Genomic DNA, 13,913 nt, shown 5'->3' with positions numbered 1-13,913 from the left:
TGGCTCTCAAAGGGTAATATGTAAGCTAATAATATGCTTGAATCAGTGGGTCAAAGTTGGGAAATCTGGAAACTCAGCAGTCAGGAACACACCTTACTCTGTTTTTTAACCAAACAGCAAGGACCACAAATTTACATCCTCTTTCTGAAGACAAAAATTGGCGAGCCTTGACAACACTGCTGAGCCCACAGTCTGTTTCCTCTCCTACCCCTTCAGGTTACCTGGAAAGCATCAGCATTCCAATATCTCTAACCATTCTACTCCAGCCATTATATAACGCCCATACCACCGTAAATTTCTAGGACATAAAACGTTGGCCACATTCTCTAGGAAGGAAAGTGCATTAGTTTTCCATCTTAGCTCTTTCTCTGCAACATGGACTATAAGGAAATAACTCCATGTGGCCATGAATTCTCACGCAAATCTCATCACATGAAAATGTTAACGTTTGAAGGGGCCAAAGCCATTTGGTAGGATGCTCCTGTTGGGCATGTTCCCCAGCGGTAAATATTCCAAATTTAATGGGAGCGAGGCTTGAATCCCACAATATGAGAGATTACCAGGGACTGTGACATGGGTATTTGGATACCATCTCCAACAGAAATCCCCACTGGACACTAGAGGCAAAAAATTACACCGGCGAACTCATAAGTAAATACCCCTGAAGGGACTGCATATATCATTCCATTCCTCGTCATGATTCAGATCACCTCCTCCTCCTTCCTCAGACTGCAGCTGGTGGAGATTCGGAGGTGACCAGAGACTTAGCAGACAATAACCACTGAAAGAGCCCTTAACACAAATGTAGGCTATCTCAGAGGAACCTCCACCGGAGGCACGATCAGGCCAATTGAACACTTTGTTTCTGTCCAATGGTACACTCCCTCTCTGGGTTCATTCTCATTCTGGTCAGAAACACAGAATGAACATTGGTCACAGTCATGTCTAGGTTATGCTGCATCACAGTATTTGGGAGAAAAGTCTTCTACAATCCTGGGACTTCTGTCACGTGGCTCTCTTTAAGGTCATATCTAAGATTGAACAGACGTCATCTTGGAGGTAAAAAAGAAGCAACAAAGTTCTAAATCGTAATGACTCATGAATACTTGCTGACAGATGAGTAAATGTTGAAGCCACACCACAAATAGAATGAAAATAATGGGCCTCAAGGACTGAAAGATGTTTTGATTGTGCACTGTGATTCCGCTGTGGGTCCATTTTGGTATATTATCTGTGTCAAATTCAACCTTTTTCTCCAAGGCAGTGTGAATTTTGATATTCTCCACTCATATGAATATCATTGCATGGTAAAGTGATTCTAACAGGACAAACCTGTCAGACCTCACAATCTGTTACCTCAGCAACACTCTTTCCTCTTTTTCAGTCTCTTCAAGGCATCTTTGATGTCTTTGTTCCTCAGACTGTATATCAAAGGGTTCAACATGGGAATCACCACAGTGTAGAAGACTGCAGCAAATCTGTCAAAGCTGGAGGAACGACCAGAGCTGGAACTTAAATAGACAAAGATACTTGAGGTGTAGAAGAGGGTAACTGCTGTCAAGTGAGAAGCACAGGTGTTGAAAGCCTTGGACCAGCCTTTTGCGGAAGTGATCTTCATGATGGAGATGACAATGTAGACATAGGACATCATGATAACCAGGGAATTTATTATCCCAAAGATCACAGTTAATATAATAGTCAAGAGTTGTAAGAAGAACGTGTCAGAGCAGGAAAGAACCAATAGCTGAGGCATGTCACAGAAGAAGTGGTGGATGACATTAGGCCCACAGAAGTGGAGCTGAAGCATGGCACACACTTGGGACAGAGAAGCAGAGAGTCCAGCCATATAGGACCCCAGCACCATCCGACCACAGAGAGAGGGTGACATGATGGATGAATAGAGGAGTGGGTTACAAATGGCAGCATAGCGGTCATAAGCCATGACTGTCATGAGACAAGACTCACTCAGTCCCATGGTTGAAAACACAAGTATTGAATGGCACAACCCACAACGGTGATAGTTGGCTTTGCCTGGAAGAAGTCGTAGAGCATCTTGGGGGCTGTAGAGCTCACATAGCAGATGTCTATAAAGGACAGATTACTGAGGAAGAAGTACATGGGTGTGTGGAGGTGGGAATCCAGCCTTATCAGGATAATGAGACACAGATTCCAAGTCAGAGTCAAAATATATATCACCAGAAACACCACAAAGAGGGCTGGTCTGATGTGGGGAAAATCTGAGAATCCCAAGAGGAAAAAATCAGTGATATTCATAGTATTTTCTCCCCTGGTCATTGGCTTTGTACTCCTGAAGTCAGAAAAGAGACAAGAGAATGCACTGCTGACTCAGGTGAAAGGGTAACTTTACAAAGCTAATGCATACCATGCATTCCCTCCATGGAGAACTGGAAAAGAAGAAAATGCTTCACGGTCTTCAGGTCAAGACCTCAGGTTTTTATCTTGAATTGTCAGCAAGAACCTTCTCAGTGCTTCGGGTTCTCCGTTATTTCATGAGGTCTCATGATCATTTATAAAGAGATTTTAAAGTTTGACTGAAAAGTTTGAAGAAAGCAATATGAATTCTGTGATTATTATATAAAAGACTATATCATTGATTAAAATTATAGGTTTCAAAAAAGAGTGTATATATACATATGACAGAGTCACTGTGCTGTACAGCAGAAATTGGCACAACATTATACCTCATAGATATGATAAAATTAAATAATTAAGAGATTTTTTAATGACCTCTGATAATTCAGGGGATAACTGCTGCATTATAAAAGTACTCCATAAGTAGCATCATTTCACAATAATTTTGAAAGAGCTCTTCTCTCCCAAATGACCATCTAGATATAGTCTTATATTCTCTTCTTGTACTCATAAGAAAAATTACTCTGTTTATACTAACTCCCCAAGATTCCTGCAAATGTATTCAATCAAACAGCTCCTAGGTGGCCTAGGAAATTACAACTAGATTTAGAATCCTGATAATATTTTGGAGGGACACAGTCTGTCTGCCCCAATATGTTATGAAAAAAGTCTTCTTAGGGAAGACTTCATACAAAATATCCCAAAGGGAAGCCAGTATGACTCACTACTGGCCTCAACTTTTGACCTAATTGCAGGAATTTTTCATTTTACGAAGCAGCATCAAACTCTGGTTAAGGGTTAAGAGTTTAGATTTTAAGTTCTGAGTGTCATAATCAATATAGCAACATAGACTATTCCTGAATTCAGTCCTCCTCACCAGAAAATAAAAAAAAAATCTAGCAACTATTCATAGGCAAGATACCAATGTTAAAATTCTAAAACAAAGGATGAAGGTAGAGCATCCCCCCTGGGCCACAGAGTCCACGAAGGACCACATGAAAAGAATAGAGGAGCAGCTACACTCTGACCTCACTGCCCCTCCCCTCTGCTGCTTCAGGGCTCCACCAGAGTGGCCCCTCAGTGCCCAAGGTTTTCCATCACATTGGACAGCACAGAAGAAGCAGATACATTTCTAGACACATACAACCTAGGAAAACTGAATCAGAAAAAAAAACAGAACACAAAGTCTGAACAGAACAATAACTAGCAAGGAGACTGAATGAGTAATCAGAAACCTCCCCACAAAGAAAAGCCCTGGACAAGAAGGCTTCATCGTAAATTGCACCCAACATTTAAGGAAGAATTAATGCCAATCCTTTTCAAACTCTTCCAAAAAACTGAAGAGAAAGGAACCTTTCCAAAGGCATTTTACAAAGCCAATATTACTTTGACGGCAAAGCAAGATAAGGACACTACCAGGGAAGAAAACTACGGGTCATTATCCTTGGTTACTACAGATTTTTAAAGTCTCAACGAAATACTAGCAAACAAAATTCAGCAGCACATACAAAGGATCATACCATGACCAGGTAGGGTTCGTTCTTGGGATGCAAGAATGGGTCAACATACACAAAGCAATAAATGTGACACATTACATCAACAGAATGAAATGTAAAAAATCATAAAATCCTCTCAATAAATGCACTAAAAGCTTTGGACAAATTCAACTTGCAATCATGATCAAAACTCTCAACAAGTGAGGTAGGAGGAATTTACCTCAGCATAGTAAAGGCCGTGAGAACATGCCTGCATCTAACACCACACTCAGTGGTAAATGATTGAAAGCTTTTCTCCGAAGACAGGAGATAAGACAAGGGTGACCACTGTACACATTCCTACACAACATTGTACTAGAAGTCCAAGCCAGGCCAATCCAGCAAGAAGGAAGGAAGGAAGGAAGGAAGAAGGAAGGAAGGAAGGAAGGAAGGAAGGAAGGAAGGAAGGAAGGATAGATGGCATCAGAATTGAAATTTCTCCTGCTTGCAGATGATATGATTTTTTAATATAGACAGTCTTAAAGACTCCACTCAAAACCTGTCAGATTAAACAATCCAAATATTGTCATGGAATCACAAATACCCTAAACAGACTAAATAATCCTGAGAAAGAGAACACAGCTGGAGGCATTAAGCTTCCTGACTTCTACCTCCTGGCTCTGTGACCCTTAGCAAGTTATTCACATTTCTGTGCCTTCGTTGCCTCATTTATCAATAGGGCTAATAGGATTTACCACCTCTGAGTTCCTGTTGAGACTCAGTGATAACACACCCATGAGGATGTGGGTATCCATGAGGATGTGGGTTCGATCCTTGGCCCTTCTCAGTGGCTAAGGATCCTGTGTTGCCAAGAGCTGCAGTGTATGTAACAGACATGCCATTGCTGTGGTGTAGGCTGACATCTGCAGCTCCAATCCCCTAGACCAGGATGTTCCATATGCCACAGCTGCATTCCTAAAAAACAAAGATTTACCACCACATGGGGGGTGGTGTTTCAGGGACTCAATGACCTAAAGAGCTTATCCAAACCTCTTCCAAATCGGACCTACTAAGGACATGGTCACTTGTGAGGTTGTGCGGAGCACAAAATCAGGTTAGGAAAACCATAAAGTTGCTGGATGAAGACTAACAATGTTAAGCAAAAGAAGATTAAATGGGACATTAGACCAACACTACCTGGGCTCGGACGGGGGCATCTCTGATATCTCTGACACCCACCTTAGAGTCTCCAGACACCCACGTTCTCTAAGGATGATTACTGTAAAGGGCCAATGGAATTATGCATAATAGTTGTTCATATCTTTATCAGCAACCTGCTTGGCTTAGCTGTACAGAAATTATGATCAAAGCTGTATGTTTAAATGGAAATCAGATGAATGATTAGTACATAAAAACAGATCTGCAACTAAACATTGAATTATAAGTGTCCTTGGTTGAATAAAGATGAACAGTGTAAATAAGCAGATTTGGTTTATTCTCCTGAAATTCAGTAAATTCTTAATCTTAACATTCAGTTAGCTTTTACCATACATTAAGCTATACAGACATGTCCTTCGATTCTAAGTGATGATTTACCCCCATTTTACAGGTGGAAAACAGAAGGCTGCAGAGGTCAAGATTACATCCCCAAGACATGGCAGAACCAGAAGTCAACAGGTGTCCCTCACTCCAGAGTGACACCTGACATTTCAGGTCACAGATTCATATTTTCCAGGAAAGTGGGAGACAGAAAACTCCAGGAAGAGCCCGAAGTGGAGGGTGTGGACATAAGGGAGAAGGGATAGTGGAAGAAGGAGAAAGAGACTGAGGATGACAAACCTGGCTCCTTGAACGTCCAGCTGGAAGACTCACATGGCTATAGAGATAGCACAGAATCCACTGTTCTCTATGAATCTTGCCCTCTCACCTTGACTCAGGGCCCAGGAAGGCAGAGTTCTTGACAAAGGGTAAAATTGTGGATGTCTTTTGCAAACAGATTTTCCAGGTGGGCATGCTGCACTTCAGTATGGAGACTTTGGACCATGGACTTGGCTGTCCACTCAGCCAGAGAGATGCCCACATGAGAGCCTCTTCTATGTGTCATCAAGGGCAGAGTGAACGGAAAAAGACAGTTGGGCAAGAACGCTCTCCAGGTACTTGCTCTCTGGAGTCAGGGTTGTCATGGAGATTTTGTCCCTTCTAATTTCATGTCCCACTTTGCCATGTCCCTCCTGATTCAGTTCTCTACTCCCCTGTGGTCCTATCAAGGTCTCATAATTAGAGCTTTTCCTTTAACACCCTGAGAGTCATTTGAGCTGGAAGGGACATAGCGATCACCTAGGCCAATACCTTCAATTTCCAGGTGGAGACCTGAAGCCAGTGGAGTTAAGAGACTTGCCCAAGATGAAACAGCTAGCTGGGAATAGTGTGAATATACTAAATCAGATATGTGGACACACCCTGCTTACAAGGCACCTTCATTTTGATATATCCATACACATATCTACTTTTTTTAATGTTTTATTGATTTTTATTTTTTCCCATTATACTTGGGTTACAGTGTTCTGTCAAGTTCCTACTGTACAGCAAAGTGAACCAATCTCACACACATGCTCATACATATATATATATATATATATATATATTATATGTATATATTCTTTTTCTTTTTCTCACATTTTCTTCCATCATGTTCCATCACAGGTGACTAATATAGTTTCCTATGCTATACAGCAGGATCATATTGCTTCTCCTCTCCAAATGCAGTAGTTTGCATCTATGAACCCCAAGCTCCCAGTCCATCCCACTCCCTTCCCTTCCCCCTTGGCAACCACAAGTCTGTTCTCCAAGCCCATGAGTTTCTTTTCTGTGGAAAGATTCATTTGTGTCGTATATGAGATCCCAGATATAAGCGATATCATATGGTATTTGTCTTGCTCTTTCTGACTTGCTTCACTTAGGATGAGAGTCTCTCGTTCCATCCATGGTGCTGCAAGTGGCACTATTTTGGTCTTTTTATGGCTGAGTAGCATTCCATTGCCATACACATATCTTCTTAAATACCTGATCTAAATCAATCATCACTGCAGCCACAAGGCAAACATGGCATTACTTCCTATGCTACGTGAACAAATCAAGGCAATAAGGACTACAGTGAAACTATTCATGAGAAGGCCACAATTTATTGTGCTTACATCCATGTGCTTTTGTGTCAGAAAATGGATTGAATAGTATCTCTTCCACTTGAGGATTCTGAGCTTGACCAAATGTGCTTCTCCAAACCTTGGTATTGTCACCTATAAAATAGGACCGATAATGGGGTTGAATTTCAGATCCCTTTTTAGGCTATTGTCAGAATATGCAGTCCACGCCTTGCCTTCTATTAATACCAGGTGTAATTTATGTGTTCTGAATTGAGTTCAATCCAACATATTCTGCAGCATTACTAATTCTTCATTTAAAATGTCTAAGATCATTCCAAAAATTGTCATTTTGGGGGGTCCTTTTTAAATTGGGCTCAGGTACCCCGCCATTACTATGGATATTGAGGTGTTTCAGGAAGGTCTCATTCTTGATTGGATCAACCTCAGCTAACCTTACTGCCAGGGAGAAACAAGTGTGTGTGGACAATGAGTGAATTACATGATTTAACTCCGGCTAATAGGCTGGTACTTACATGTTCTTCTGATGAAATCTATAATACTTTCATCTGTTAAACGGAAAAGATTCTTAAAATAGTGTTGCAGATATCAGACCAAAACATAGAAGTGGTGCTTCACAGGCAAGCCATAGAGGATATGTTTCTGGTCAGTTAGAAAAAACATTTAGTTCCACAAATCGCATTTTGTGAAATTGAAGACGAGCTGTTGCTGCACGAAGAAGAATATGGCAGACTTCAATATGCCTAAAAGTTCTATCTGTAAAAGGGATAATATGAACCTGCCAACCCCATATGCTAATAGAAAGAAGTCACATCTTTGCAATGTAACTCTATGAAATACAAAATGTAGTATAAATACCAACATGATATGTATGAAATCTAGTCCATAATATCCTATCTGAAAAAAAAAAAAGAAAGCTCTCTTTAAAACTCTTTTTTAACTCTCTTGATTGAATCTGGATTCCATGGTAATCCATGTCAGGTGGCTCTATTCCTCCTGGTCAGACTTAAGTCCTGGATCCTCTGAGGGATGCAGATCACTGGAGTTCAGGCCCAACCCCACGAGACACACCACAAGAGCCTTTATTTCCGAGGGCTTGCCTGGTCTCTGGGAAGCTACCAGAGAGCATGCTCCAACCAGTCCAACGTATGCCCAGAATTGATGACTTTGACGTCTTTCTAACCCTCTGAACATTTCCCCTAATCTCAACCTTGAAGGTTGAGACATGTGGCGATGAGGTTAAAGGGTACAAACTTGCAATTAGAAGATGAATAAGTTCTGGAGGTCTAATGCATAGCATAGGAGTTATCACAAACTAGATGGTGTTATAAAAACACGGCAGAGGCTTCTCTTCAACTGAAGCGCTCAGAGCCTGTTAGAAACAGATTTCTGATGTTGCCAAAATCGGATCTGGCTCTCTGCTGCAGGGATAGCTGCTCTTTCTGTTGTTGTTGTTGTTGGCTTCTCCAGGGCCACACCGTGGCATGTAGAGGTTCCCAGGCTAGGGGTCTAATAGGAGCTGTAGTCGCCGGCCTACAGCACAGCCCCAGCAGCACCAGATCCGAGCCGTGGCAACGCCAGACCCTTAACCCACTGAGCAAGGCCAGGGATTGAACCCTCAACCTCATGGTTCCTAGTCAAATTCATTAACCGCTGAGCCACGATGGGAACTCCAAGGGTAGCTGCTTTTATTCAGAATGCCAGCCATCTTAGGGAGATGGTGATTTGGGTGTGTCCAAAAACCAGATCTGAGATTGCTTGGCATGAAAGGTTTTAAAGGGAAAAAGGGAAGTAATCTCAGTTAATCCTTCAGATACGGAATCAGACTCCTTTGGTTCAGGGGAGGGCCACACATGTGGCACGTGGACGTTCCCTGGCCATGGATTGAACCCTCACCACAGCAGCGACCCAAGCCACTGCAGTGACAACACTGGATCCTTAACCTGCTGCACCACAAGGGAACTCCAGAGACCAGACTCCTCACCATCTCCCACTGCATGCATCTCCTGACCTTCAGGCTTGTCAACATCTTGTGATCTTTCCTTAGATGTGATCTCGTTCGCACAGCTGATTCGTGAGATTGCTGCAATGTGGAAGCTAAGGAAGAGATCTGATCATCTTCTAAGTTCTTCTTCTTCAGTTCTACCTCTTTGATCTATGGAAAGAAACTACAGGCTAGGCAAGGTATTGCTTGATCAAAAGATGTGAAAGGTGTGCTTGGGCCTGAGATGAGTAGAACGGGAAGGGGCCTGCTTTAAGGTTACTTATAATAAATCTCTGCTACAAGGAAGAAACAAAGGGGCTTCCTGCTGAGGGCCGCTTCCTGCAAAGAGCTTCTTACACACACCACACACCACACACACACGTTCTCACACATTGTTAAAGAGCAATGCTTAAGAAGATGTACCTATACCTGGGTGGGGGTGAGGTGGGCACACGACTTTCATTCCCATTGCACTATTTCTTTGGCAGGTACTAACCCCTCACACACGCTCCCAGGTGTTCAACAATTCCTCTTCTCTCAACTGTGTCCCCGTGCAAACTCATGGAGAATTTGAAAAAGGCTTCAAATGTCTCTCCAGTTACAGTTGCTCAACAGAATGATTCATGTGACCTTGAAACTGAGACCCCCAAACAACTCTAAGAATCCACTGGCTCTCAAAGGGTAATATGTAAGCTAATAATATGCTTGAATCAGTGGGTCAAAGTTGGGAAATCTGGAAACTCAGCAGTCAGGAACACACCTTACTCTGTTTTTTAACCAAACAGCAAGGACCACAAATTTACATCCTCTTTCTGAAGACAAAAATTGGCGAGCCTTGACAACACTGCTGAGCCCACAGTCTGTTTCCTCTCCTACCCCTTCAGGTTACCTGGAAAGTATCAGCATTCCAATATCTCTAACCATTCTACTCCAACCATTATATAACTCCCATACCACCATAAATTCCTAGGACATAAAACATTGGCCACATTCACTAGGAAGGAAAGTTTATTAGTTTTCCATACAGGATCTTCCTCTGCAATATTAAATGTAAGTAAATAACTCCAGTATTACCACAAATTCTCACACAATTCTGACCACACCAAACATGTTCAGATGTTTGAACGAGCAGAAACTACTTGATAGCTATTCATGTTGGCTATGTTTACCAAGGGTCAATGTTCCAAACACAATGGGAGAGAGGTTTGAATCCCACAATATAAGACATTGCTATCGACCATGACATGGGTTTTTGGATACCGTCTCCAATAGAAATCCCCACTGGACACTGGATGCAAAAAATTACACCATCAGATTCATAAGTAGATAGCCCTGAAGGGACTGCATATATCATTCCATTCTTCTTCATGATTCAAATCACCTCCTCCCTCCTTACACTACAACGAGTGGAGATTCGGATGTGGCCAGAGACTTCTCAGATAATTAAGCACTGAAAGAGGCCTTAAACAAACATAAGATATCACAGTCAAATCTCCATAGGAGGCACCACTAGTCCAGTGGTGTACCTTGTTTCTGTCCAAAGGTATATTCCCTCTCTGGGTTCACCCTCATTCTGGTGAGTAACACAGAACAAACAAATGTCACCACCAGGTCTAGATTATGCTGCATCAGTGTATTTCAGAGACAAGTTTTCTACAATCCTTGGACTTTTGACATGTGTTCCTCCTTTAGGGATATAAGTGTAATATTGAACAGATTTCATCTGGAGGCACAGAGGAAGCATCAAAATTCTAAATTCTGTAGTTTCATGAATACGTGCTCATAGATGAATAAAAGTTGAAGACATACAACAAATAGAATGAAAATAATGGGCCACATGGACTTAAAGATACATGGATTCTGTGGTGGGATTCAGCTGTTGGTCCATTTTGGCTTATGATCTCTATCACATTAAACCTTTACTGTACAAGGCAGTATGTATATTGTTATTCTCCATTCATGTGAATATTATTGTGTGGTAAGCTGATTCTAACAGGACAATCCTGTCAGACATCACAATCTGTTACCTCAGCAACACTCTTTCCCCTTTTGCAATCTCTTCAAGGCATCTTTGATGTCTTTGTTCCTCAGACTGTATATCAAAGGGTTCAGCATGGGAATCACCACAGTGTAGAAGACTGAGGCAAATCTATTAAGGCCAGAGGAACCGCCAGAGCTGGAACTCAAATAGACAAAGATACTTGAGGTGTAGAAGAGGGTAACTGCTGTCAAGTGAGAAGCACAGGTGTTGAAAGCTTTGGACCGACCTTTAGCGGAAGTGATCTTCATGACGGAGATGACAATGTAGACATAGGACATCATGATAACCAGGGCATTTATTATCCCAAAGATCACTGTAAATATAGAAGTCAAGACTCGAACAAAGAACGTGTCAGAGCAGGAAAGACCTAACATCAAGGGCATGTCACAGAAGAAGTGGTGGATGACATTAGGCCCACAGAAGTGGAGCTGAAGCATCGCACACAATTCGGACAGAGAAGCAGAAAGTCCAGCCATATAGGACCCCAGCACCATCCGACCACAGAGAGAGGGTGACATGATGGATGAATAGAGGAGTGGGTTACAAATGGCAGCATAGCGGTCATAAGCCATGACTGTCATGAGACAAGACTCGCTCAGTCCCATGGTTGAAAACACAAAGTATTGAATGGCACAACCCACAACGGTGATAGTTGGCTTTGCCTGGAAGAAGTCATAGAGCATCTTGGGGGCTGTAGAGCTCACATAGCAGATGTCTATAAAGGACAGATTACTGAGGAAGAAGTACATGGGTGTGTGGAGGTGGGAATCCATCCTTATCAGGACAATGAGACACAGATTCCAAGTCAGAGTCAAAATATATATCACCAGGAACACCACAAAGAGGGCTGGTCTGATGTGGGGAAAATCTGAGAATCCCAAGAGGACAAAATCGGTGTTATCTGTAGTATTGTCTCCCCCAGTCATTGGCTTTGTACTCCTGAAGTCAGAAAAGAGACAAGAGAATGCATTGCTGACTCAGGTGAAATGGTAGTGTTACAATGCTAATGCATGCCACATTTTTCCTCCACTGAACACTAGAAAAGGAAAAGTGTTTCACGGTCTTGGGGTAATATCTCAGCTTTTCATCTTGAATTGTCAGCAAGAACCTTCTCAGTGCTTCAGGTTCTCAGTTATGTCATGAAGTCTCATGATAATTTATAAAGATAGTTTAAAGTTTGACTGAAAAGTTTTAAGAAAGCAATATCAATTCTGTGATTATTACATAAAAGGCTGTATCACTGATTAAAATTACAGGTTGAAAAAAGGAATGTACCTATATGTATGACTGAGTCACTTTGCTGTACAGCAGAAATTGGCACAACATAATTAATCAACTCTATGTTAAAAGTAAAAAATAAAAGAACAGGTTTTTTAGTGACTTCCGATAATTCAGGGTACATCTGCTGCTTTAAAACACTCTTTCTTAAGTAGCATCATTGCAGAATAATTTGAAAGAGCTCTTCCCTCCCAAATGACCATCTAGATATAGTCTTATATTCTCTTCTTTTACTCATAAGAAAAATTACTCTGTTTATACTAACTTCTCAAGATTCTTGCAAATATATTCAATCAAACAGCTTCTATGTGGCTTAGGAAATTACACCATGATTTAGAATCCTGATAATATTTTGGAGGGACACAGTCTGTCTGCCCCATTAAGTTAAGAAACAGTCCTCTTAGGGAAGACTTCATACAAAATATCCCAAAGAGAAGTGAGTATGACTCACTACTGGCCCCACCTTTTGTCCTAATGGCAGGAATTTTTCATTTTAGGAAGCAGCATCAAACTCTGGTTAAGGGTTAAGCATTTAGGTTTTTAGTTCAGAGTGTCATAATCAATATAGCAACATAGATTTCTCCTGACTTCTGTCCAACTCACCAGAAAATTTAAAAAAAACTAGTAACTATTCATAGGCAAGATACCAATGTTAAAATTCTAAAACAAAGGATGAAGGTAGAGCATCCCCCCTGGGCCACAGAGACCACCAAGGACCACATGAAAAGAATAGAGGAGCAACTACACTCTGACCTCACTGCCCCTCCCCTCTGCTGCTTCAGCACCCCACCAGAGTGGCCCCTCAGTGCCCAAGGTTTTCCATCACATTGGACAGCACAGAAGAAGGAGATACATTTCTAGAAATGTACAACCTAGGAAAACTGAATCAGAAAAACAGAATAGACAGTCTGAACAGAACAATAATTAGCAAGGCGACTGAATCAGTAATCAGAAACCTCCCCACAAAGAAAAGCCCTGGACAAGAAGGCTTCATCGTAAATTGCACCCAACATTTAAGGAAGAATTAATGCCAATCTTTTTCAAACTCTTCCCAAAAAACTGAAGAGAAAGGAACCTTTCCAAAGGCATTTTACAAAGCCAATATTACTTTGACGGCAAAGCAAGATAAGGACACTACCAGGGAAGAAAACTACGGGTCGTTATCCTGGGTTACTACAGATTTTTAAAGTCTCAATGAAATACTAGCAAACAAAATTCAGCAGCACATACAAAGGATCATACCATGACCAGGTAGGGTTCGTTCTTGGGATGCAAGAATGGGTCAACATACACAAAGCAATAAATGTGACACATTACATCAACAGAATGAAATATAGAAAATCATAAAATCCTCTCAATAAATGCACTAAAACTTTGGACAAATTCAACTTGCAATCATGATCAAAACTCTCAGCAGTGAGGTAGGAGGAATTTACCTCAACATAGTAAAGGCCGTGAGAACATGCCTGCATCTAACACCACACTCAGTGGTAAATGATTGAAAGCTTTTCTCCGAAGACAGGAGATAAGACAAGGGTGACCACTGTACACATTCCTACACAACATTGTACTAGAAGTCCAAGCCAGGCCAATCCGGCAAG

General features: G+C 41.5%; 1 protein-coding gene and 1 pseudogene across 1 annotated transcript; both read right to left on the bottom strand.

The window, feature by feature from the left end:
* Positions 1-1,405: 1,405 nt before the first annotated feature.
* LOC110259123 lies at positions 1,406-5,861 on the bottom strand (annotated as a pseudogene).
* A 5,160-nt stretch (positions 5,862-11,021) lies between these two features.
* On the bottom strand, positions 11,022-11,960 carry LOC100516243 (olfactory receptor 5AN1-like). Its single transcript, XM_003122693.2, has one exon. The coding sequence runs from the start codon at positions 11,958-11,960 to the stop codon at positions 11,022-11,024; it is 939 nt and encodes a 312-aa protein (XP_003122741.2).
* Positions 11,961-13,913: the final 1,953 nt, after the last annotated feature.

This window comes from Sus scrofa, unplaced genomic scaffold (assembly GCF_000003025.6).
Source record: "Sus scrofa isolate TJ Tabasco breed Duroc unplaced genomic scaffold, Sscrofa11.1 Contig874, whole genome shotgun sequence".
Taxonomy (NCBI): domain Eukaryota; kingdom Metazoa; phylum Chordata; class Mammalia; order Artiodactyla; family Suidae; genus Sus; species Sus scrofa.
This window is presented reverse-complemented; position numbering and strand designations above follow the sequence as displayed.

Bases quoted from the DNA above. Each gene is read 5' to 3' on its own strand.
- LOC100516243 (XM_003122693.2), bottom strand. From the start codon at position 11,960: ATGACTGGGGGAGACAATACTACAGATAACACCGATTTTGTCCTCTTG.